Below are 27,079 nucleotides of genomic sequence, written 5' to 3'. Positions count from 1 at the left end.
TCTATATTATTAAAGGAAGCTTTTTTCGAGCGATTATAGAGAGTCCATTATTTATCAACTACCTAGAATAAATCAATCAATCAATATATCAATATCTATCTATATTAATAAAGGAAGCTTTTTTCGAGCGATTATAGAGAATCCAACTATTTGAAACTACCTAAAATATTTAATATTGGAGAAGATAATATTTTATCACATCGTAGCCATAATAACCCAACCGTAAAGAAAGTGTAATGCTAATAAAATTCTACGTTAATTAGAAATAGAACTCTCAAAGAATTGGTGATTTATTTTGTATATAAAAGGAAAGTTTCATGCGCAAAATTTATGTATTTAGTCCCCTAACATCTATGTCGACCACTTTTATGTTATTATTTGCTTATTGTTATTATTGTGCATGCATTGCCAATTTTTATTTTATCTTATTTACGCTTAGTTATGTACTCCGTAGTAAATTATGTCCAATTCTTTTAACATACACATCTAATCATTGGTTTTCATAATATTTATAGGGACAACAGCAAGAACACCAAATTACTAGCTTGCTGAATGATTGTTAATGCCATCAACAATAATAGTTTTTTCTTGCAAATTTCCGATTTCGTATAAAGGTAATTATAAATTCAATTATGTATTTTTTTTACTTTGATTTATTAATTTGGGATAAATAATAACCGTCGATCCAAAGTTTAATTTAAGTATATTATTCAAGAAGATTACGGGATGGCCAATTGTCATACAACACTCACTATTTAAGCTTTGCATTACTATTACATCATTGGAGTATTTCTTTTTACGTGTTTTTTTTTAAAACTATGTTTTTGTGCTTTGTTAGTTTATATCCAATGTGAAATACAAATAGAGTGGCTAAGGATTATCGTTATTTTCACTAACATGTATTATTTGCATATACAATGCAGGTACAAGGTAAATCGTCTTAAAGAAGAACTTATCGAGGATCATATACATATTTGATGCATTATTACCATATACGATTTATTTATCGAGCGTCCATAGTCCTCTTTTATTTCAAATTGGACAAGTACAAATCTTTTTTTAGTGTATTAATTATTGACTTAGATTTTGTGAAACTAATTATGTAATTTTTCCGCCTAGAACAATTAACATGTGAGCCCAACAATCGTGTTATTCCATAGACTTAGGCCTTGTTTGGATAGAAAAAAAGGAGGGAAAGGAAGGGGAGGGGGAAGGAGGGAAGAGAAAGGAAGGGAAGGGGAGGGGAGGGAAAATGGAGGAGATGATTTTCCCTCCAAATCTCTTTTTATGTTGGTGGGAAATAATTTGCGCAGGGAGGAAATGGAGGGATCCATTTTCTCTCCCTTCAAAATCCCTCTACCTTCATTTTGCTAACCAAACAATGGATTTCTCGTCCTTCCAATTCCCTCCCCTCCCTTTCTTCTCAAATCCCTCAATCCAAACACACCCTTATAGTAACTTATTTGATCTTCGTTATATTTTATTTCTTGGGTTCTTAGTGTGGTTGTTGGCTGGTGACGGGTAGATTTACTTAGCTTAATGGTCGTTGTTGGCTGGTGACGGGTAGATCTTCGTGATAGTTTGATTCATACCACTATTTTCCCATTCAATTTTTGATAAATAAAATTTTATAAATTATGAGATACTACAATATAATAGGAGTATTAGAAAGTTTAATGTTTTTGAATGACCGTCGAAAAATATTAAGATTCCAGATTAATAGTAAGGGTTAATAAGATGACTACTCTTCATGTAGTGTTTGTGATTTTTTATTTTTTTTGGTAAAAGTGTTTGTGAGTTATTAAGAATTGATTAGTATGTATAGAAAATAAAATACCTATTACCTCAATTTTTTATGGATTCCACTCCGGCAATGAACTTGAATTTGAGTGAATATGGGATTTTAGTTCCATAAAGCAATTTATTAATCTGTACATTACTACATTAGTATGCGTTTGGTAACTTGGTGATGATGGGATTGTTTCTATAACTATTACTTATAATAACGGATCTAACAATTAAATAGAGTCCATAATTTATTATAACTAAAATAAATGTAAAAAGTCGCATGCAAGGCTCGCAACAATTCAGCAAAGAAGACCTACTAATTGAGATCATGAACAGAGAAGGAGAAACTAACTATTTCCCCTACGTACCATAATTTGATTTAGTAGACAAAAGGCCAATAACTACCACAAATTCTCATTGAAGACATGACATATCCGTCACAAGCTTGTGACGGATACCACTTTACCTCACAATGTACCCACTTTTTCTCTCTCTGCAACACTATTCATGTGGTCCCCTTTCTCCACTAACCCATTTTGTTACCATTTTATCTCACAAAATATCCGCCACAAATGGTAACCCGTCACAAGGGAGACCAATTGAATAACTACATACAATGGTATTCCACAATCGTTATTTTCATACCTGTTGCGAACATACTCCAATAAAGATTTGCAAATGAGTGGATCATCTTTGTACTCTATGGTCTACTCTGCCTATTTTCTGCTATTATCCATCACTATCTTTTTAGGATAATAAATAACACAAATTCTCATTATAGACGGACACTATCCGTCTATATGTATAGACGAATACTATTTCCCCTCACAAAATACCCATTTGCCATAAAGTGGGAAGCACATGGGAGTGCCCCACCTTGTCTCCTCCTACTCATTTTATTAGAGGTCTTTACCCGTCTTTTCGCCTCACCCGTCTATACCAAGACCTATTGAATAAATAAAGAGTAAGTCTTATAGAGACGGCTTCCCAATAAATTTTTGAGACTTTTTGGATCCGTCATAGAAGGGTACGTTATAATGACATCTCAATTACTTAGGGAAAGATCGCCTTTGGAATTTTAGATCTGTTAGAATATGAGATTTTTTGTATTGAAAAATAGCGTAGCAATTTTCAATCAATTAATATAAGAGAGAGTTTTTTTACATGAATTTTAGTGTCACACCTTAAGGTTATACCCGGCTTTACACTATAAATAGGCCCGTGCATCGCACGGGCATTAAATCTAGTATATATATAAAAGAGGCTTTTTTCAGGCAATTCTAGAGTCTCCAACTATTCTAAAACACCTAAATAATTTTAAATTAAATTAATAAATTAATATTATTAAAATTAAATCTTAAAATTATTTTAAAAGTTAAAAATAAATCTTAAAAGATAGAGAACTTTATCAAAATACTTTCGAGCTATATAGATAGATAAATTATTAAAAATAAATCTTAAAAGATAGAGAACTTTATCAAAATACTTTTGAGCTATATAGATAGATAAATTATTAAATTAATTAGATAGAATTTAAGTTAGATCCCACATCTATATGTAACCCTTCTTATATAAAGCAGCCAACTTCTTATTCTCTTGATTTGCATATTTTAGATCTTCCATATTTTTTGTTTTATAGGGAGTAATGATTGTTTATTCCGTTATTTAATTGCTTGACATGCATAATTTATTTAGCAATCTAATATACATATTCTACTTCTTTAATGTTATTAATTTAGTGAATTTTGTACGTCTGATTGCAGGAAAAGTTGAATTGATGCCCATGTTAATATACTCAGCTATTAAGGTTTGTTCCCCTATTTATGATTATCAGACCTTTTTCTTTTGTCCAAATAGTTGTTTCTCAAAAATTATAGCTTATTACACGATAAGACGGTCTATTTTTATAAAAAAAAATGATTCATTTAATACTAATAAATGAGTTTTCAGCAAAGAGATCGTCTAACCGGGTGAGACCGTCTTACACTAAAACTATTGTTGTTTTTCAGGATTGACTAATTGTGCTATTACCGAATTTATACCGAGATAGAGTAGCTGCAAATAGAGATCTCCAAATAGGTTATTGATGATTTTTTTTTTTGCACATTCTTTCTATTGGATCTTCATGATAATATGTATTTACATAACTTGCTTTTTTTTTTTCTAGAAGTTTTGAAGTAGATGAACAGAAAGCTCTCATAATTGAGAAGAAATGTACTTAGATTTTTAAATCTCTTTTATCATTCTATTGATTTGAGACAGAACAACTAAGATCATGTTACGACGTCTGATTCCGCGTAGAGATTTAATATCAAACGAGCATATTTTTTCCTACTAGAGATTAATGCCTATAAACATGCTCTTCCTTATACTGAAGGTGATTGGGCAAGTAGGGATTGACACCATTAAAATTCTAATGTTACGTTTTATGTTCTCTCCAAGTATGTCTTCATAGCACTCGTTTTTATTGTATTAATATGTAAAATATCCTCCAAAAAAAATATTAATGATAAAATTTAAATAAGATAGAGATTAGGAGTAATGCTCGATATGATAATGCACAGTAAAAAAAGGAATTATGTTAAATTACGGGTTTGGCCATGATCGTGAGAATTATTTGAGATATACGAGAAGTCGAAAAAAAAAACAGATTATTACAATCTTAATACAAGAAGAACTTTTTTCTGCTTTTGGGTGGATATTTTAGTAACACTTTCTCGAATTCTTCATGAATACTTTGTAATGATCAAGTTTAGATATACGTGTAGTAGGATTCTAAAACTAATTTATTTTCTCTTTAATAAAACCAAATTGATGTTGCCGGCTCGCCGCTAAAACATAAATGGAAATTAAAAGGGAACTTTTAATCAATAGTTGGAGTGATTCATTCTTGATTGTTAATGCAGCAGGATAAGTGGAATATAGAGAGCAAATTACGAAGTGGCTAATTCAGATTTTGTGTTAATACTATAAAGCAATATTAAATTCACACAAATCTCCACTAACACAACTCTAGAATTTTATTATCTACTATACATTCATCTATGTGATCAGCGCAATGATAGAGTTTTGTATTTGTAGAATCAAAATAAGAAGCGGACACATGCGACGGATATGATTTTAGATGATATTATATGAATTTTAGAAGATATTTTTAAAATCTCACTAAAAAAATCTTCGCGCTACATAAAAATCAAATTACATATACTCAAGTTTTAGACTAAATTTCATATACTCGAGTTTTAGACTTTCTTCTGCTTATAATTAACTTGAGTCTTCATGAGATTAAAGTAAATAATACGGAAGTTTGTATATTTAAGCCTAAGATCATGTAAGGTGGGCAATTGCTAAAAATAAAAGAGCCATGGTAGAATATAACTCCAATACTCCATGTAGACCAATATAAATTATACACATTCTAAAATCTTGCTCTATGAAATGTTACACACTCTTTTCGTCTTGGTGCACCAATGTACAACAACAAGAGAGAAGTTATATTTTAAGACTTTCATGATGCACTATTTCGAATGACTTTATTCTAAACTAATAATTGTAATTTATAAATTATGTTAAAACACAAAATTTCATTAAAGACGGGCACTATCCGTCACAAGTAAGACCAACTGTAACAAGGTACAGAGTTTGTATTTCTATTTATGGTTGACCATTTGTTCTTTCGCCATTTACGCACAAGTACATGCCAAATAGGTTTATTAAGGAGACGAAGTATTGAAAACCTTACAAATGAAAAAGATAGCAGCATGCCATAGCAAAGTTGGATTCGAGAATAACGGGGTTCACAATTATGAAAATAAGAGTGAAAAAAGGCTTCGTAGAGGCTAAAACTCGGGTCCTCGGTCACTTTTAAAAGTGGCCCAATTACAAGCATAATGTAATTAAGTTTAGTATAAACGGTGAGGCGAGAAGGAATTATATCTAAGCTCTTATAAGTTTAGTTCAGATTTTATATGTTCAGTTATGAATAGTTAAGCTCAATTAATACCCACGTTTCTAAACCAAGTGGTGTTAGTCCAGTGGTAGCCGGGTCAAACTTTGAAGCTTGCAGAAATGCAGGAGTTGAGAGGTTCCGGGTTCGACTACCAGCTGGGGCGATGATCACTTGGCCACTGCAGCCTCCCGAAAGGGGTGGCTTACATGGTCCATGTGGTGGTGCGGGAATGCATGGGCCCGGGGGGGATTCAACCCCCTCGTCATCAAAAAAAAAAAAAAAAACCCCACTTTTCTATAAGCTCATATATGTCCAGTTTAGTTTTAGATCAGTTTAGTAAAATTAATCATAAGATATTACAAATTAGCCCGGACATCGCCCGGATATTCTAAAACACCTATTCTAAAACACCTATTAATCAGGCAATTCTAGAGTCTCCAACTATTCTAAAACACCTAAATAATTTTAAATTAAATTAATAAATTAATATTATTAAAACTAAATCTTAAAATTATTTTAAAAGTTAAAAATAAATCTTAAAAGATAGAGAATTTGATAAGATGTCATATTTTAGTGAGATAGAATTCAACATTAACTTAAATTGGCTATATGCGCAAGACTAAGGAGTCATATTTATAATTGTGAACACCGTTTAAAATGGTAAAAAAAGTTCCACAACAATTAAAGGAGAAACAAATTTGAAACCCGTGCAACGCACGGGCACAAAATCTAGTTAATTAGTTTATAAAAATCCTATGGTTTGAGGTTTGTTATTAATATATGGTTGAGTTTTGCACATATTAGAATTTTATACGGTGTAGGAAGATTAAGGCAACATGATTATCATGTGTGCATGTATATATATATATATATATATATATATATATATATATATATATATATATATATATGTATATATATATATATATGATTTATTGTCTCCCAAATTAGCAAATCATGCATTCACATTCCTAACGTTCTGCTGATCGTTTTTTTCTTCTTTCTGTTATATTTTTCAGCTTTCTAATTTTGTATCAATTTTATTTTGCAGGTATGTTGCACAATGGACAAACATGAATCCATCTGAACAACGATATTGCAAACGGTTGAGCTCGAGTAAATCAATACGACATATTGATTATTGGTTGTAAAGGACATACTCCATATTATTAATTGTTTTTTACCGCACCTTTCATTGCTATTCAAAACTTATTAGTTTCAACTACGTAATTTTATCAGGTAATCAAAATAATAATACAACGCCTCCGACTAGTACTTTCTAGGGTTTTCTCCTATGGTTCCTGTCTAGGTCTAGGTGTAGGTCTTGGCTTTCTCCTCCGACTCGAGGCTCTTCTCACGCTTCCACGTGAGATTTGCTAGGGGTTTCTTTCTTTGTTTTTGTTTGCTTTGTTTGTTTTTGCGTTTTTGTGCAGGGCTAGGGTTTAGCGTGATCTGATGGCCACATCTTCGAACAAGGGAAAAGGGTTAATGGGAGGAGATGATAGTGGAGATGAGGAATCGTTTCTATGGGATGAAGGGACAACAGAAGAAGACGAATATGGGCGATTGATGCTAGTGGGAAGAATCTGGGCTCAGAAATCTATAAATGTTAAGGCGGCAATTGAGACAATGATCAAGCTTTGGAATCCTTCGAAACCCATCATAGGAAATGTGATTGACGCTAAAGAAAAGACCTTTGTCTTCCGATTTGGGGTGATGCGTGATAAGGAGCGTGTTCTCGAAAATCAACCATGGCATTTCGATAAGTTCGTGTGGTGTTTCAACGAGCCGAGTATGACGGGTAAGATGACTGATCTTCCGCTATATCATTTACCGTTATGGGCTTGTGTATATGATCTTCCCATTTCGGGTAGGAAAAATGAGACGAATGTGAGGAAAATTGGAGCGATGTTGGGAAAGTATGTTAGTATGGAGCTAGGGCCGAACCCGGAAATGGATAGAGCTATTCGTGTCCGTATTATTCATGATGTTAGGCTACTATTGAAGAAGCTAATCACTATAAAGATGAGTAGTGGTCGTGAGGTGCCTTTCGAGGTGAAGTATGAGCGCTTGCCCACTTTTTGCTATGGGTGCGCAAGGCTAAGGCATGGGGAAAAAGACTGTGAGGAGGGTCCTTTTGAGGAGCATGAACTTCAGTATGAGGAGTGGCTGAGAGCCTCTCCATGGAAAATCACGAAAACAGTTAAGGAGGGGTGTGGTAAGGCTGCTAGGTCTTTGAACAGCGAGTTTGAGCTTGAGAAAAGACGTAGTGAGGAAGACGCGGTTGCTAGAATTATTGAGAAACTACAAAGCATCGCTGTTGGGATGCGAGTGAAAAAGAAGGGGGATGGGGAGTCGCTGCAGGTACAAGGGGGGATAGAGAGGAAGGAGGGGGAGGAAATGATGATGGTGGAGAAGGGGGAGATTGTGACACCCTCATTTATTGCGGAAAAATAAACACGTAATTCTAGAATAAAACTGCATGGATATGTTTGTAATAGGTTCATTATAGTAAAAACCTGTAATTTTTAAAACCTGAACCTGTTATAAAGATATCCAAATGGGAAGGTGTCAAACATGCAAGGTCCAAAATAAATCTCATGAATGAAACATCGCTAAAGTCGCGAAACAAAGTTATACAAACCAAATATGAGAAAGGGAGACATATGTCCCTAAAAAGTATGTGACATAAAAATATTTAAGGGTCACAATATAATAAAGTCAATCTAGGTCCCAAGGTTACTTTTCTCGCTAGCTCGTCCATGTACCCCATATATGCATCACCTACCTGTCAATCGCATTTTATACAAATACGAAAGCCAGAGTCAGTGGGGAGTAACTCCGAGTTCTCCCAGCCACGAAATGTCATAATTAATATAACATGTAAACATAAGAATATGAATATGAATAACACATAGCCTTAGCATATAGATGCTAGACAATCGTGCTTATCATGTGAACAACAATATAACAACACATAGTCCTAGCATGTGAATACTAGACCGACTCATACTACACTATCATGTGAATCACATAACATCCAGGAATCCAAACTCTATCAACCATAGCCGGCTTGCATCTCACCTTCTATGATTCATAGAATCATCAAACAAGAAAGGGCAATATATCAAAGGCAGGCATAAGTTCTTAGTACGGTCAATAGTCACTCAGAACTCGAGTCTATACCACGAGGTAGGGAAGGTAATCGAACCGGTATCTTGGCTCAGAGGTTCTATCAAAACATGGCCAAGACACAACACAACCCTAGCCTAAAATCTGCGCAGACCTAGACATGCGGATACACACCACCGCACCCAAGACCCACAATTGTATAAAACCATGTGAGTACCCTAAGGAGTCCACCAAAGGGTTGGCTAGTACTTAAGCCGACCACTTACTCTCAAAATAAGTAACGAGGTCATGCCCCAACTTGGATATAAACCCACCAAGTCAGGAACACAAAGGCTATTAAGCGGTGAACATACACTCGTCAAAGACTATAATGACCTATCTATGATGAAGGCCGAAATACTCACCTAGGACCTAGTCCCACTAGTCCCAAACTTGAATACTTTAGCCCACACCACACAAGACAAGTAGGATACCCAATTCAACTGACAATCCAACAATATCTCCATTATCAATAATAATCCAAATTCCAACTAACCGTTAATTTCATAATTCATGAGAACAAGCTAAAATGGCAAAGAGGCAACAAGATCAAGTATAAGGCAGCCAATTCATCCAACAACCAACATGTGAAATGATAATTACAAATATCAAGGCATAACATAAAACCTCCAATAACAACCAATCTCACCTCAAAGACAAACCCTCGACCCGAGTCCCGCGACGGGTCATCGGTCAAATCGAGGTTGATCGGTTTAAACCTAGTTTGACCAAACTCGTTCGGTCAATCTGCCCACTTTCGAGTCTTGGCCTACTTTGGCCCAAATCACAAATTTTATCGCAATATTATTCTCATGCTATTTCCAATTTCTATCATGTGAAAAACGAAAGTAACACATTATCAATCACCTAAATACTTAACAAACAACAGACACAACATCAGCTACTAATGTGACATTAATTCGTCGAGTAACTCGGAATAGTTACCTTACGCTAGCAAAGAGACAAGTAATAACTTGAGAAAGCTTCTAAAACCCAAAATTACTCTTCATCTTCAACCACATATGAGCCACCTAAAATAATTATGTGAAAGGACGATATTAACGAATTATCTTTATATAAAATATGAGATGGAAATTAATTTAATTATATTTTAAATAAACCAAACTAGCGTCAAAACAATTTATGGGCACGGCTCAAAAGTTATTATGACAACCTCAAACTCGGCCTAACCACCAATTACACATGGCCTCAAACTCGTGACTTAGCTAGGACAAGCCACAGCTAGGCTACAGCCAGGCCATCAGACTCGCCTAAAAGCAAGCCACAAAGAGTCCGACACGACCACCACCCGACTACCCATAGCCACCCTTCACCCTACTTCATAACCTGACCCAAAAATCAGTCCAAAACAGAACCCAAAAGATGCCTAAGTTCGACCCCAACTCCAGTCCTCAAATGCAAAGTGAAAACCCACGATGACGGCTCTCGTCCTGCCCAAAGAGTACCAATCGTCCCCTTAAGACTCCATTCTCGCGCCTAAAAACAGTCCTAGCTGAGCCAACTAAGTCAGCATTTAAAACGGTTTTAGAGCGGAAATCCACAAGTATAAAGCAACTCAAAAACAGTCCCTAAAGACTACAAAAATCGCCCAACACGAGTCCAAATTAGTCCAAAACAATCCCTACATGTCGGTATACACCGTCTCAACTATAAAACACACCAATTATCACCCAAAACAATCCATACATGTCAGCATACACCGTCTTAAATATACCACTTACTAGCTAGCATCCTAAATGATCCCTAGAGGTCAGTATACACCGTCTCAATCATCTCCACATATCAGTATACACCGTCTCAACTATACAACTGACTAATTAACATCCATAAGGATCCCTATATATAATTATACACCGTCTTAATTATAAAACAGACTAACCAAAGATTCGAAATAAACATATTTTACAAGTAATATCGAGTAATCCATAATTGTTACCTTTTTCCGATTGAACTAATCATTTATGACTAACAAATCTTCTACAAGACCGTCTATTTTAGTACCTACAACCGTCTTATAATAAATAAAGTTGAAAATATAAATGGGTTTGTAAAAATACATGACGAAAATGAATTTTACTTACAACGGATTGACGAGAACGACGAGAGGAGCGCTATGGAACAAAAATAGTTGAAAACGGATGAGAAACGGACGACCGAAAATCGATTTTACGAAAGAAAAAAATGAAACGTGAAAAAGAAGAAAAAGGAAGGGAGAAGAAGAAAGAGACGTAGGAAATGAAAATGAGGCGAAAGAAATGCCACTGCTATTTATTATACGTACGTTTCTTCGTCGTTAAGAAACTTCGATAGTTATTAAAACCGTTTCGAGTTAAATTTAACCGATTTAAGTAAAAGTTTCAGTAATAAAACGGAATTAATAATAAATAAATTTAATGAGTGAAAATAAAATAAACTCAGCTAGTTAACGTAAATAATAAGAAATCGGCTTGAAACGGAATTATTAGCGATTTTTACGAAACTAACGGATATTAATAAAAAAATTGCTAATTTAGTGAAATAAGCTCAAAATAGCTAATTGGACGGTTTTGTTCCCAAAATCCATCTCGGGTTCACTTAAAACAACTTTCATAAGGACTCGTAAAGAAACGGAAATTATTAAATAAATAAACTCGAACTAACTTCAATAAACTCGAACTAACTTTAAATAAACTTATTAATGATTATTAAAATTAACGTATCGAATTATGATGAAATTAATTAATTAGCTAAGCATATATATATAAATCGTTAAATGATGTAATTAAATTCAAAATAGCAATTAAAAGAATTTTATCTAACTTAATAAAATACGGGGTGTTACAGAGATGCTGTGAGGGGTGTTGATAATTTAGCAGGTAGGAAAGAGTTTACTAATGTTGAGGGGCCGTTTCAGGCTGACAGGGAGGTGGAGACGTACTTGGGGAAAGGAAGCTCTCTGGATATGAATGAAGGATTGGGGGCAGCTGGGAAGGGGATTAGTGAAGTGAGGAAGGGTGGACAGGGGAAGAGTGGACACGCGGTGATAGGTGTGGGCAGTGGAAAGGGGAGGAAATGGGTCAGGACTGAAAGAGTGGGTGGCGGGGAAGGTGGGGTGTTGGAGATGTCTGGCGTGGGGGAAAAACGGGCTTGTGGGGAGGAGGAGCTAGTAGGGGGTAATAAGAGGTTTCATGCTATGCAAGACGGGGGCGTCATTGAACCTGAGGCGGTGGTTGAGAGATCTCAACCCCGCCGGGCCCAATGAGTCTTATAAGTATTAACTGCCGGGGCTTGGGCCACCCCGATGCAGTAGGTGCGCTCCGTCACTTGATACGATGGGAGGCCCCGACCATGGTGTTTCTTTGCGAGACGAAACTCAGTGGTCGTGAAATGCGGACTGTCTGGGCTAAGTTTGATGGGTACGAGGGTATGGAGGTGGATAGCGTTGGCAGGTCCGGTGTGCTCGCTTTTTGGTGGAAGAAGGGGATCCGGTGTGATTTTGTTTCGGCTTCAGTACACTATATGGACTTTGTGATCCGTGAGGAGGGAGGGGATTGGAGAGTGACTGGGTTTTATGGGTGGCCTGCGGTTGCAGACCGTCATCTTTCTTGGCAGCTGTTGTGTATCCTGGGTAGACAATCTTCTTTACCTTGGATATGCATTGGTGACTATAATGAAATTTTGTATGCTAATGAGATGAAGGGAGGGCAACGGGCACAATGGCAGATGGATAATTTTAGGGAAGCGGTGGATGATTGTGGGCTTGTAGATGTTCGTTATGAAGGGTATAGTTTCACCTGGGATAATGGGCAAGCTGGAGCGGATAACAGACAGTGTAGGATTGATCGTGCTATGGCTAATAGTGAATGATTTGACAAATTTCCCTACGCGAGACTTATACACCTCAGTCGGGAGTGGTCTGACCATTCACCCATTAAGCTGATTATGGATAGGCAGGAGGAGGGAGGGCAGGGGAGGAGACGGTTTCGTTTTGAGCAGGTTAGGGTGGGTGAAGCTGGGAGTGAGGAGGCGGTTAGGAGAGGTTTCGAGAGAGGTGGGTGGGATATGATGACGGCGTTGAGGGAGAGTGCGGAGGAGCTTCAGGCGTGGAAGGGGGTTAATATAGGAAAGATAGTTAAATTGATTGCCACCAAACGCAAGCAAATTGAGAGACTTAATGCGGGGGGGGGGGGGGGGGGGGCGTACGGTGGAGGAGGTGCGGAGGAGAAGGAAGCTTGTGGGTGAGGTGGCTGATTTGTGTAGGCAAGAGGAACAGTTCTGGAGGCAAAGATCGAGGGCTCTTTGGCTTAAGGAAGGTGACCGTAATACGAGTTATTTTCACAAGCAGGCGAGACAGAGAAGAGAAAAGAACCATATTAATAAACTTATTGACGAGAATGGGATGGTTCGATATGGGGATGAGGCGGTTGCGAGGGTTGCTACGGACTACTTTAAGGAGCTCTTTACAGCGGCTCCTAGGCGTGATTTTGGAGACGTGTTGGATGGGATGGAGGGCCGGGTTAATGACGAGATGAACCGAGTTTTGAGGCAGCCTTATCGTGAGGAGGAGGTTCTTGAAGCTCTTAATCAAATGCACCCGTTGAAAGCTCCAGGTCCGGATGGGATGAATTGTTTATTTTACCAGACATATTGGCACATCATTGGTCCACTGGTTACTAGTACGGTGTTGGGAATTTTGGATGGTGCTCCTATGCCGGATGAGGTTAATCATACGCATATCGTTTTAATACCGAAGAAAAAAGCTCCAGATAAGGTTTGTGATTATAGACCGATCAGTCTATGCAATGTAATTTATAAATTGGTGTCTAAGACTCTCGCGAATCGTCTGAAGCTTTTCTTGGCTGAAATTGTCTCTGTTAACCAAAGCGCTTTCACCCCGGAAGATTGATTTCGGATAATGTGTTCATCGCTTTTGAATTGTTTCACCATATGAAAAATTCGAAGAGCAAGGAGGGGCATATGGCTATAAAAACTTGACATGGCGAAGGCGTACGATAGGGTGGAATGAGACTTTTTGGACCGTGTTTTGCGTGGTATGGGATTTGATGGGCATTGGGTTAATCGGGTAATGATGTGCGTAACTACGGTTGAGTCAACTGTTTTGATAAACGGTAATGTGAAGGAGTTCTTTCAGCCGGGTAGAGGTCTTCGACAAGGGGATCCTTTATCGCCATATCTTTTTATTCTTTGCGCCGAAGTTCTATCAAATATTCTAAGGAAATCAGTGGAGGATGCCTCGCTTCATGGTATTCGCATTGCGCCACAAGCACCGGTAATTTCTCATTTACTTTTTGCGGATGATAGTATTTTCTTCCTGAAGGCGTGTGAGGAGGAGGCTGTGAAGGTGAATGATATTTTACGTGCTTATGAATTTGCCTCGGGTCAGCTGGTTAGCTTGGATAAGACAACTGTGTTTTTTAGTCGTGGAGTGTCGGAGGAGAGACAGGCGAGAATTGTGGGGCTGTTGGGGGTTCGAAAGGTAGAGGTGCAGGAGCGCTATTTGGGCTTACCAACTGTTATCGGGCGGTCTAAAAAACAGATTACTGATATCGTCCGTAATAAGCTGCTTAAACGACTTCAAGGGTGGCGGGGGAAGATTTTGTCGAAGGCTGGTAGGGAGATTCTTATAAAGGTTGTGGCCAATTCGCTCCCTACCTATGTGATGAGTATTTTTAAACTTCCAGCTGCTTTTTGTGACGATCGTCGGAGAATGATCTCGAGGTTTTGGTGGGGTCATGAGGATGGTAAGAAGGGCATTTCTTGGGTGTCGTGGAATCAAATGTGTAAACCCAAGTGTGTCGGGGGAATGAGATTTCGAGATTTCTTCAAGTCGAATCAAGCTCTCTTAGGTAAATAAGCTTGGCGTTTGTTAACCTCTCCGGACTGTCTCTGGGCTCAATTTGATGCGAGGTAAATATTACCATGGGCGTGACTTCTTAACGGTAAACCTGGGACATAATCCGAGCTATACTTGGCGGAGCATTTTAGGGGCGAGGGAGGGTTTGTTAAATGGCCTGCGTCGACGTATTGGGAACGGTTTAGACACTTTGGTTTGGGGCGACCAGTGGGTACCGAATACTCAGACGGGGAAGGTCCTATCTCCGTGTTTTGGGGCGAATGTGGGAATGAAGGTGTCTGAGCTTATGGTCACGGGTGGAGGAGCTTGGAGTGAGGAGAAGCTTTCGATGTACTTGCTGTCGTTTGAGAGGGAAAGAGTGCGCAACATTCGGCTGAGTGAAGAGGACCATGATGATATGTGGTACTGGGCTGCGGAGAGGGATGGTGAGTATACTGTTCGTTCTGCCTATAAGCTTTTATTGGGGTTCGAGAGTGATGCTTCTGAGCCATCGACATGGGAACGAAGTAAATGGATATGGAATAACCTTTGGAAAGTTCAAGTGTGGCCACGGATTAAGCTCTTCTTCTGGCAGTTGTGCAATGACGCGCTAGCCACCAAGGTAAATTTATCTTTTCGGGTCGGTAGGGAGGATGTGTTGTGTCCTTTGTGTCAGTGTCAAGTCGAGTCAAGTCTTCATTTATTTCGTGATTGTGGTTTTGCTAGCGAGGTTTGGGAAAGGTTGGAGGTGCAGGTTGAGGAGGCCGTGGGGTTTGGTGGGATAAGGGATTGGGTGGAGGGTTGTTGGAGGGAGATGGACAAAAGGGATTATGGGCTGTTGATGGTTGGGTGTTGGGCGTTGTAGGAGGTGTGAAATCAGGCGGCTTTTGAGGGAGAGAAGGGAGAGATTGACAGGGTGGTTAGACGTATTCAACGGGTTTTGGAGGAGGTTGAGGGAGATAGGGTGGCGCAGTCCAAACGGGAGGGGAGGCTGGCGGATGAGGGACAGAATGAGCACGGAAGGGGGTGGACGGCTCCTGGGGAAGGCTGGGTTAAATTGAACCTTGATGCGGGAGTCAAGGAAGGTGTCAGTGTGGGGATATGTGGGGTGTGTAGGGATAGTGCGGGGAAGGTGTTATGGAGTATGGCAGCTCGGAGATTGGAGGTGTGGGAAGCCCATGTTGCTGAAGCGGTGGCAGTGCTCGAAGGTCTTGAAGAGGCGGTCAAGGCAGGTCATGATGCGGTGATCGTCGAAAGTGACTGTTCTCAAGTTATAGACGGACTGAATTCAAGGAAAACGGGTCGCAGTGTTTTCGCTCTTGTGTTGGAAGATATTTTACGTCTTTGTAATTCTTTTGTTTCTGTTGTTTTTTTTTCTGTGTCTCGTAAGAACAATGAGGTAGCTCACGCTTTGGCTCATGCGCTACCAGTAGTCTCGGGTCGCTCTGTTTGGATGGAAAAACTACCTGATGTAGTAAGTCGCTATATTTCGTTAGAGTAATATACTTACCCCTTTGGGTTTCAAAAAAAAAAAAACTTATTAGTTTCCACTTTCCCTGTTAATTGATTATATCATTTTTATTGGCTTATAATATGGTCATTGCTCTGATTGAGTTGCAAACTTTTAGCCAACATATAAAACTTTAAGTCCAATTCTGTTTGTTTGAGACTACTAATGTGTTTGTCGTTGTTCTTGATTCAAACTCTAATCTTTACAGCTCACGTAGTCACGTTTATTCGGCTTTAAAGGACATGGTTTCATTACATTCTTCGAAGATGATTGTGCAAGATCATGCCCAATATAAATATATGGATTTGGTTGATCAATCTCTATTAGGAGATTAGGTGCCCTTATACGTACAACCTTCCTCATGCAGTCTTGTGGACGTGGAAATTAACTGTTCCCAATATTAGTGTCACAAAGCTAAGATTTCTATAAGATTTTATTATCGTATTTTTTATTCACGATATGAATAAGCCGCGTTGCTGAAATTTTGGGTTTTTTTTAACAAAAGGAGTAGCCATTCCTATATGCATATATTTATTACTATAATAAGTTCAAGCTTATTAGAACAAACAAATAAATCTCAGTAGTATTGTAATACGTACTAACTTTTATTAATTGCGTAGTATTCCAAAAGTGGCTTTACATAGCATATATGGAGTTACAATTGTTCACGATTACTTTTTCGAAATAAATATAAAAGCTTTGAAATTTAAAGTTATATGTAAAATGAGTTTTGTGGAATCATATATCATAGAATTAATAATTAACAATAACAATTATGGTTGTTTCTTGAAAAATTATTCCTTTACTTTTTGAGGGATTTACATTGTGAAGTGTATGTAGTTACCTGTTTTAAGGACTCCTATTATATAAATTTTAGACATGTAATAGTATTACTTCCACAATATATCTCTTATTATACGAAATAAGAATTTTCATCCATTACCCAAACTCTATCCGACGGAGATGTCAAACGATCCGTAAGGGGATAAATTAATAGGCAATTTACTAAATATGAGCTTATTCAAATCAAATATTTAATGTATACTCTCTCTGTCCCGGTTATTTGTTGTCCTTTTCCATTTTAGGGTGTCTCAGTCAATTGTTGTCCTTTCTATTTGTTCCGGGCGTAATTCCAGAGCAGATATTTGTTACCACTCGTAGCTCGCAGAATGATGTCCTTGCTTGAATTCTCCTTACGGTCTCCTGAAATGATGAACAAACTGAGGGCTCGGCTTTGGCCGAGCGTACTCACTCCGACGCTCAAGTCAGTAAACTTAGAGAGAAGTGGTTATAACTTGGCTAAGAGTGTATTGTAGAGAGATAAGGAAGATATTACCATATGAATAGTGGTTATTAGGTCAATTTTTGTGGATCCTTTCCTCAATGAAGGTTGAGGAGTATTTATAGGCTTTCACCTTTTGTCACGTAGTGGCCAAGTGGCCAAGTGGCTAGCAGGTGGAAAGACCGTTCTACCCTCGGCCGATGGACCCATGGCAGGCCGGCCGAGGGTCCTTGGATATGAGTACGCGGATATGTGTCCCGGCTGGCTGGTTGCCATGCCGAGACCCCAGGTGACAGGCCGACAGGATGCATCGGCTAGACTGTCTAAGTCGTTGACTTGTTGTGGATATCTTTGACCTTGCTCAATATGTTGACTTGGTCAGCGGTGCAGAATATGCCCCATCAATTTGCCCCCAGCGTAGTCTATGCCGTGGTATGGGCTCCGATGTATGTTGAGCGTATATTCTGCGCAAGTATTTTTGCAAAATTTTCAGCATCGGCTTCTTCTGATGTGTCGGCGTGGTTCTTGTTAGGCCGTACCATATCCCCCCTCCACATGGATGTGTAAAGGGCATCCGATGTGGAAAAGAATGTGACGCTGGCCGAGACCAGGGCTGGGAGTGTCGGTTGTTTTTGATTGCCCCCGGCCGGTGCTTCCTAGCTTGGTTGATCAGGTGGCCGGCGGAGAGCAGGTACTTAGGAATATGTTGAGGAAGGTGAATGGGCGAAGAGATGTGAATGGGCGTGTTGGAAACGCTTGGTTACTGTTGCATTGATTGACGTTCGACTGTTGCAACGATTGACATTCCGTGGTTGCATGTCTGACACGTGTCTGTTCGCTGATTGGTTGACGCTTCATGGGCTGTGCTCTGATTGGTCCTTTTCCATGGGCTTTTTCCTATAAATAGGGCAGTTTTCCCGTGATTTTGGCCATTACTTTCATTTCCTCAAATTTTCTTAAATTTTCTCCCAAAATCTTCATTTCTCTAAACTTTCAAGGGCTGCTTTTTCTTCCAATCTTTAGTCTTCGATCCGGCGAGTGTTTTTCTTCGAGGTAAACAAATAAATTCTCTTCTATTTTGTTAGTATTTGTTGTGAATATGTCTTCTGTTGGTGCTGGACCTAGTGAACCTGCGTCGGGGGGCCCCAGGTCCCCTTCTCCTGAAGTTGATCCTCGAATTCTGGAGGAATGGGAGGATGATGATTCCTGTGGTGATTTTGGTGATGATTTTGGTGATGAGGTGGAAAGGCCTCGTCCTAGTGAGGGGAGGCAGTACGTTATGGATCACGGCTACGTCTGTAAGATCCGTCTTGACCGTACTTGGACTGATAAGCTCGCCAGTTGTTCCGGCGAGAAACTTTTCGGGGGCCATTTCTTCTTTGGTAGGGGATACAAAATCGTCATCCCTGAGGAGGGCCAGGCCGTCTGTTGCCCTCCACCAGGCCATATCGGCGTATACATGCGGCATTTGGAGTACGGGCTCCGGTTTCCGCTGAATGGATACGTTATGGCCATAATTAGAGCCATGAACGTTGCCGTTGCCCAACTGCACCCGTTGGCTATGAGGACCATAATTGGTTTTGTCTGGCTTTGTCTCTTCAAGGGAGAGGCCCCGACGGTGAATTTATTCCGCCGGCTTCACCACCTCAAGCCATCAATCTCTGGCCGCGTCGGATGGTACAGTGTGCAAATGGAGCAGGGTTATGTCTCTGTTGACAAACTTTCTTCTTGCAAGGGTTGGCAAGATCGGTGGGTGTACGTCAAGGTGCCGGATGACTATCCGCTGCCCCGCTCCTTCCAGCAACGAGTTAATTTGCGGTGTGAGACTAAGGCGGAGCACGACAGATGGGTCACCCGGACGAAGCTCAAAATGGATGCCAGCAGTGTCTATCTCAAGGAGGATGAGAGGCTGGCAATGAGGCTCTTTGAGGTGGACAAGAGCGGTGTGCCGAAAAGATGGATTCCCCCGACGCAGATCATTCTTCAGGATGAGCCGCTCTGCTATGTCGGCCTCATACCGGCCCTGGCACAGGGTGAGTGGGGTCGGTGTGAGGCCCATCACCGCTCTCAATGTTCCTGTTTTTCGAACTTCGGTTTACTTCCTCTACTTAACTCTTCCTTTGTTTCTTTCGCAGACCACTTTGGACCGAACTTGTCTGAGGATATCCTCCGGAGAATGGGGCTGCACAGAGATAAAACCGTTGCTAACTTGCATCCCAAGGCTCTAGCCCATGACCGCAGGGTGTCGCCGAATGACCTTATGGAGCAACGGCTGAAAAGCTTGAGCAGGGAGGAGGCCCAGGCGAAGGTTGTTAGCGGCGTAGTGCGTCGGACGCGGAAAACAAAGTCTTCGGCGGCAACGGCTTCGACACCGGCTCCACCTCCCATCCCTCCCCCTAAGAAGGTGGAGATTGTTGATATTCCTGATGAGGGGGACTCTGATGCGGAGGGATCTCCCCTTATCCGCAAGAGGAAAAAGATAGCTTCTGCCGCTGGCGTGGAAGTGCCTACTCCGGCCAAGAAGGCCAAACATGGTACCTATCTATCCTGTGGCTCAAGTTTAGCCAGGCTTTCTGGTATGTCGATACATGTTGATACTGATGCCTTTATTAAAATTTTGCAGACCAGCCTCTGTCGGCTTTCGCTCTCATTGGGCAGCAGGTGGAGGGGACCTCTGCGCAGGTTGGTGATCAAGGCGCCACCGTCAACCCTTCATCCCAGAAGGCTTCCCTCTCCCAGCCGCAGGCTGTCGGTCAAAGCGTCACTACCGTCCCTTCATCCCAGAAGGTTTCCGTCTCCCAGCTTATGGAGGAAGGCACGAAGCTAATTAGGGAGCTGGCGAGGTGGAACGTGGTTACCGGTGCTCGTCTCATGGAGCAGGAGAAAGCCGTGGCTCGGGCTGTTTATGAGCGCAATGCCACTAAGCAGGTGGCTGCGTCGGCGAAGCTGGATCTCCTCAACGAGCAGAGGCTTAGGGGAGTTGCTGAGAAGGCGCTCTTGGCTGAGAAAAAACTCAGGGAGGACGCTGAGAAGGAGGTCCTTGCTGAGAGAGCCAAGGCCGAGGTTGCGGCAGCCGAAGCTGCGAAGCTGCTGGAGAAGTGTAACCTCGTTCAGAGGCATGCCGACCTTTATCTCCAGCAGAGGAACGAATCCAGGGACCTGTTTAAGGCCCAGGCGGAGGTGATTCGGAGTAAAGAGGCCGTCATCAAGCAAAAGGAGGAGGACATTGAGATGCTCCAAACCGTCATGCTTCCCAATCTGTGCGCTGAATTCCGGGACTTGGCCGAGGGAGCTGCCAGGGAGGTGATCGGGGAGCTTTTCCCTCTCGATGGTTCCTTTCCGTGGGGCAAGTTTGACGAGCTGCTTGATGACAAGCTCGAGGCTAAGGAGAAAGCCGTGGCGGAGAAGGCCAAGGAGGCGGCGAGGGCGAAGATGGAGAAAGAGGCGGCTGCGGAGAAAGCAGCTCTTGCTGAGAAAGCTAAGGCGGCCAAGGAGGAAGCCGAGAGGATGAAGGCAGCTGATGCTGCCGAAGCCAAGGCTGAGGCTGCTAGGAAAGCTGCTGGGTTGCCTGTTGAAGAAGATGCGGCTACTGCTGCTGGTGGCGAGCAGCAACAGGCATAGGAGAACAAGTTTACAGCAGATCTGCTTCAGCTCCTCATATACTACCATGTGCTGCTTGATGAGAACAAGTTTACAGCAGATCTGCTTCAGTTGTTCGGGAGCCAATTATGAAGCCCTTTCTCCCTGCCAACCTTGGTGTTTTAAATGACATAATTGTAGCTTTTGCTTTTCTTTCCTTGTATTTTGTACAACTTTGGTAGGCTGAGTTTTGGCTTATCCCAATGGGGACGGCTGTTATCTCCATTATTTTTCACCTGTAACCTGTTATTATTAACAAGAGTTTGTTTCTTTTGCCTTTGGCATGGCCGAGGCCTTTACTCGTTTTTGTCTGAGTTGCCCTCTTACGTTATTAATTGAGTGTTTCTTTTGGTTTCCGCCCTGGCTTGACCGAGGTAGTTTAGAGTGTGTATCTCAACTGTATTTAACGCTTTCAAGCCATTTTGATTGTTTATCAACCGTGCCGGCCGCGACTGTCGCGACGTCTTCTTTCTGACGGAGACTGCCGCTCTTGTCGGTACGACAGTATGAGTCGGCGTCTGTTACCGGATAGCGTGTTACGCGGCGTCTACCACTTTAAGTGACTGCCGAAGCGTCTACTATTTGGGGTGACTGCCACAGCGCTACGTTTCTTCATGGAGACCACCGCTCTTGTCTATGACAGTGTGAGCCGGCGTCTGTTAATGGATAGCGTGTTACGCGGCGTCTACCACTTTAAGTGACTGCCGAAGCGTCTACTATTTGGGGTGACTGCCACAGCGCTACGTTTCTTCATGGAGACCACCGCTCTTGTCCAATTGACAGTATGAGACGGCGTCTGCTTCTTCATAACGACCGCCGCTCTTGTCGGAAGGACAGTGTGAGCTGGCGTCGGCTTCTTGGTAGAGACCACCGCTCTTGTCTAATTGACAGTATGAGACGGCGTCTGCTTCTTCGACACGACCGCCGCTCTTGCCGGAAGGACAGTGTGAGACGGCGTCGGCTTCTTGGTAGAGACCACCGCTCTTGTCTAATTGACAGTATGAGACGACGTCTGCTTCTTCATAATGACTGCGGGAAAAATGAGCACTTTGATGGGAAAACTTAGATTATTCTACATTAGATACAAACATGCGTCGGGGTGCCCACAACTGTTTTGGACACCTCCGTCGCTATACAAAGTTTTCGCAAAATCGCCAGTGTCCTAAGGGCTTGCTAAAGGCTCACCCCCCTCGTCAGACGTCAGTTGCATCCATGAGGTCGCCTTCCTGTTGTAAGGATGGGGCTTTTCCCCTCTCTGACTGTTTTGCCACTTTGAGGGATTGCATGTTGCATCCTCCGCGGATATCCGGACGTTGACCACCTCGTCCTTCTCGTCCTTGGAGACGAGCTTTTGCTTCCCCCGGTCCGAGACATACAAAAGTGTAAGAGCCCGGATGGACATTACCGCGTCGGCCTCGCTCAGAGTGACTCGGCCTATGAGAACGTTGTAGGCTGACGAGCCGTCGATGACCACGAACTCAGCTAGGACATTCTTGGCCGCATTCCCCTCGCCGAACATCACCGGTAGTTTGATTGAACCCAGGGGTACCAGGCCAGCCCCGGAGAAGCTGTATAATGGATGGGTGCAGGGGCTCACGTCCTTGATTCTCAGGCCGAGGCTGTGGAAGCACTCCCTGAACATGATGTTCGTGTAGGCGCCTGTGTCAATCAGGCACCTCTTCACCAGGTGGTTGGATATGTCCAAGTTGACGACAAGCGGGTCGCTGTGAGGGGCGATGACTCCCTCGTAGTCCTTCCTCCCAATAGTCATATCGGGAATGTCAGGGGCGATCGCTGTGTTGGGCACAAAGTTGATGGCCTGATACAGCTCGTTTAGGTGCCGTTTGTGCCCATGGTGACCGACCCGCCGTTTCGTTTCCCCCGATGACCACATGGATCACTCCTATCCGTTGGAAAACGGATTTCTTATCAGAGCTGCTGGCGTCAGTCTTCTGGCCTTTGGCCACATACTTGTCGAGGCTTCCCTTCCGGATTAGCTCTTCAATGGCATTCTTCAGATGCCGGCAGTTGTCAGTGAGGTGACCGGTGCAACCGTGATACTCGCAGTACTGGCTCGTGTCACCGTCTCCTTTTGGCTTGGGAGGCCGTTCCCACTTCTGGCCCTCGTTCCTGCTCAGGGCGAAAACGTCGGCGGCCGATGCGATCAGAGGGGTTTTATCATTGTAATGCCTTTGGTAAAACATTCCCGAACTCCCCCCGGCGCCCGTCGAGTCCTGTTTCCTGGCGGATCTATCAGACCGTGACCTGTTATTGCCACGGCGTTTATCATCGGACCGTGACCCGTTATTGTCACGACGTCTCTCATCCGGGTTGTCATCCCGGCGGCTTTTTGTTTCTGAGGGCTCAGCCTCGCTGGGGCCTAACCAGGTCTTGTGATAGTCCTCCACCTTGATGGCCTGGTCGGCCATCTTCCTAGCGGCATCTAGGCCAAGGCCCCCGTGCTTGATGAGCTCGTCTTTTAAGCTTCCCTTTGGGAGGCCCTTCATCAGTGAAAAAGCCGCTAGTTCGGGGTTGATCTCCCGAATCTGCTGTACCCTGCCGTTGAACCTCTTCACATAGCTTCGTAGAGACTCGCCCTCCTCCTGTTTGATAGTTAGGAGGTCCGATGTCTCCACGGCCTTCCTCTTGTTGCAGGAGTACTGGGCTAAGAAAGCGTCCTTTAGGTCGGCGAAAGAGTATACCGAACCGTCGGGGAGCCCCTTGTACCAATTCTGAGCCATCCCATGCAGAGTTGTCGGGAAGACTCGGCACCAGACCTCGTCGGGCTGCTCCCATACCGACATGTAAGACTCGAAGGCCTCGGCGTGGTCGGTTGGGTCGCTATCTCCTTTGTACGTGAACGCCGGCAACTTCAGCTTAGTTGGCACGGCGGTGTCAAGGACATAATCACTGAGTGGCTGCTTGACCACGTGTCGAATGACACGCGGCGACCGACTCCTCGCATTCCTAGTCCGGCTTCGCTCCTCATAGCGGGAAGGACTCCTTCTCCGACTTGGGCTTCTTCTCCGACTCTCCTGAGTCGGGCTTCTCTGGTTCCTCCGGGGCGTGCCGCGTCGGTCTTCTTCGGCGACTGTCCTCTCCCGAGTGCGAGAAGGACTTATGTTTACCACGACCACCTTGGGCTCCTCCGGCGTCTTGATAGGGTCGGCTTCTCCCAGCGCTCCGTTCAAGTTTCTCGGAGTCACGTTTTGGGCCCTGGTCTCCTGGACGGTTTCCGCCGCTCTTGTCGGCGTGACAGTGTGAGCCGGCGCACTCCCAATTAGGTCCAGGAGCGTCTTCAGTTTTGCTACGTCAACCACCTGTCCCATGATGGTGACCTGGTTGGCGGGCGACGGCGTGTCCGGTATTGTCGGCATTCCGAATTCCGGTTGGATTACTCCGCCGGTGGAGGGCTGCACGACTCCAGAATGGTGAAATGTGTCATCTTGGTGTGGCTCGGTTTCGTCATTAACGAACACCTCTTGTTGTTTTGACATCTTCTTAGCTTTTTGGGTGGGTTTTTTTTTGTGTTTTTGTTTTTGTTGTTTGGGAATGAATGTGACTAGCTTCTAGTGTGCTTTCCCCACAGACGGCGCCAATTGTTCCGGGCGTAATTCCAGAGCAGATATTTGTTACCACTCGTAGCTCGCAGAATGATGTCCTTGCTTGAATTCTCCTTACGGTCTCCTGAAATGATGAACAAACTGAGGGCTCGGCTTTGGCCGAGCGTACTCACTCCGACGCTCAAGTCAGTAAACTTAGAGAGAAGTGGTTATAACTTGGCTAAGAGTGTATTGTAGAGAGATAAGGAAAATATTACCATATGAATAGTGGTTATTAGGTCAATTTTTGTGGATCCTTTCCTCAATGAAGGTTGAGGAGTATTTATAGGCTTTCACCTTTTGTCACGTAGTGGCCAAGTGGCCAAGTGGCTAGCAGGTGGAAAGACCGTTCTACCCTCGGCCGATGGACCCATGGCAGGCCGGCCGAGGGTCCTTGGATATGAGTACGCGGATATGTGTCCCGGCTGGCTGGTTGCCATGCCGAGACCCCAGGTGACAGGCCGACAGGATGCATCGGCTAGACTGTCTAAGTCGTTGACTTGTTGTGGATATCTTTGACCTTGCTCAATATGTTGACTTGGTCAGCGGTGCAGAATATGTCCCATCACTATTTTAGGATTGTATTTAATGAACAATTTGATCTTTCAAACTCAATTTGGTCCACATGTCATCTTACAATTGGCCTCCTTCCCTCTCCTTGGTCTTTGTGCCAAAACCAAAGGACAACAATTGACCGGGGACGGAGGGAGTATTATTTTACTTTCACAAATGAGGTTAACATTTGGTGTCTTATCTTGAACAGAACAGCTGACGAGGAAAAATTTTAGTCTCCATATATAAGCTGTACGGAGTACTACTCTTTCGAAAAAGTATGGAAAATCCTTACTCTTTTTCTTAATTTTTTCTAAAAACGGACGTTCAAGGTAAGTGAGTTTATTTGGAATATAGATCTACAATCGACGTTATGAATTGGGGGATCATGATTTAGAGTGTTGCATACTTGATTTTTAATGTGGGAGAACCGAAAGAACAATAAGGTAGTTTGGATTAGGTTAGGGATAAACAAGCATCTATATCTATCTATCTATATAAACTTATAAAAGAATAACCACTGTCCACGTGTCCTCTTCACAGCGATTATTTTCCCACCTAACCTGTCTCTTTAACCCTACTTTCTCCCTATTAATCTTAAGCATCTGCCGTCATATTTTGCCTGTCATTCCAACTTGGCTTCCAACTTCGCCAATTCTTCAGAAATTAAATCAAGTAAGCCATTTATATATATGTATCAAGCAATGACAAGCATTAATTCTAACGTTTTCCAATCTAATTTGTTTATTCAATTGATTAATTGGTTATTTCCTACTTACCTTGGGTTTTTCCATGATATCAAATTTCTCATTTTTGATTGATCAATTTGGTACAATCTATTTCCCTGGTTTTTAATTGATACTCCCTCTAATTCTTTTGAACTACAACACTTTTCTTATTTGGCATATTCATGGTATTGATTACAGTTTGAATATATGGTGTCTTTTAGATTTGCTTACATTAGTGGTTATCTCTTTATTTTCTTTCGAAATTTTTCGCGCTTTCAAATTTTGTAGAAGATGGCAATTGGCAAATATGGACATAGGACAAAAATATAGATTTTGGATTCATGTATGATCTAGGGCCATTTTTATTTTATACTCCGTATATTAGTATCTTTTTCCCCGATTTTTCAGTTTATACAAATGTCTGATTCAATGATGAAGGTGTTTAGGTTGTTGGCAAAGACAAGCAAGGTATGAAAGGATACATTCATGTTCAAAATAAGCAGGATTGCACAGGTCCCTTCTTTTCCCTTTTATTTATCTGTTTACCTTTATGTAAAATACAAGTAGTTAATTATGATAATCACGGGTGAAATGTTTTGGAAATTTAGCTATTCGAGTGGAGAAGAAAATGTATGGGAGTTTGATACCTCACAATTTGTCAATATTCTCAAGAAACTCAAATTGAGTGGTATGCTTTTCATTTTATTTTTTTTTGCATTTTCTCCCTTTTTGAGGCGTAGTAATCTCATACCCGTTTGTTTGTTTGCAGCAATCAGCATACCCAAAGTTGAACAAGGTAGTTACATTGCAGAATCTCTCTTTTTATTGCTTTTGAGTCACAGTGTAACTATATCATCATACACTATATCACTTTGTTAACACTGTTTCTCAACATCGATACTTGCTTAACTACTGCGAACCTGCAAATCAGGTAACAAAGAAGATATCCAATGGAGAAATTCCCACCCATATAAGCACATAAGAAATCAAAGGGAGTGCAAAAA

General features: G+C 41.9%; 2 protein-coding genes across 2 annotated transcripts; both read left to right on the top strand.

Moving 5' to 3' along the window:
* Nucleotides 1-12,256: 12,256 nt before the first annotated feature.
* Nucleotides 12,257-12,775, top strand: LOC141608848 (uncharacterized). Its single transcript, XM_074428196.1, has one exon. It carries the CDS (start codon nucleotides 12,257-12,259, stop codon nucleotides 12,773-12,775), a length of 519 nt encoding a protein of 172 aa, XP_074284297.1.
* A 2,276-nt stretch (nucleotides 12,776-15,051) lies between these two features.
* On the top strand, nucleotides 15,052-16,263 carry LOC141608847 (uncharacterized). The gene is made up of 2 exons (XM_074428194.1): nucleotides 15,052-15,384; nucleotides 15,643-16,263. Exons 1-2 carry the CDS (start codon nucleotides 15,052-15,054, stop codon nucleotides 16,261-16,263), a joined length of 954 nt encoding a protein of 317 aa, XP_074284295.1.
* The last annotated feature ends 10,816 nt before the right edge of the window (nucleotides 16,264-27,079 follow it).

The sequence above is a fragment of the Silene latifolia genome, chromosome 10 (assembly GCF_048544455.1).
Source record: "Silene latifolia isolate original U9 population chromosome 10, ASM4854445v1, whole genome shotgun sequence".
In the NCBI taxonomy this organism is placed as follows: Eukaryota; Viridiplantae; Streptophyta; class Magnoliopsida; order Caryophyllales; family Caryophyllaceae; genus Silene; species Silene latifolia.
The sequence above is the reverse complement of the archived record's forward strand: the minus strand, read 5'-3'. Positions and strand labels throughout refer to the sequence as shown.

Excerpts from the sequence above, each read along its gene's own strand:
- LOC141608848 (XM_074428196.1), top strand. The coding sequence starts at position 12,257 with ATGGTGTTTCTTTGCGAGACGAAACTCAGTGGTCGTGAAATGCGGACT.
- LOC141608847 (XM_074428194.1), top strand. The coding sequence starts at position 15,052 with ATGAAGGTGTCTGAGCTTATGGTCACGGGTGGAGGAGCTTGGAGTGAG. Across the intron at positions 15,385-15,642 it reads ATGACGCGCTAGCCACCAAG|GCGGCTTTTGAGGGAGAGAA; the intron begins GTAAATTTATCT and ends GTGTGAAATCAG.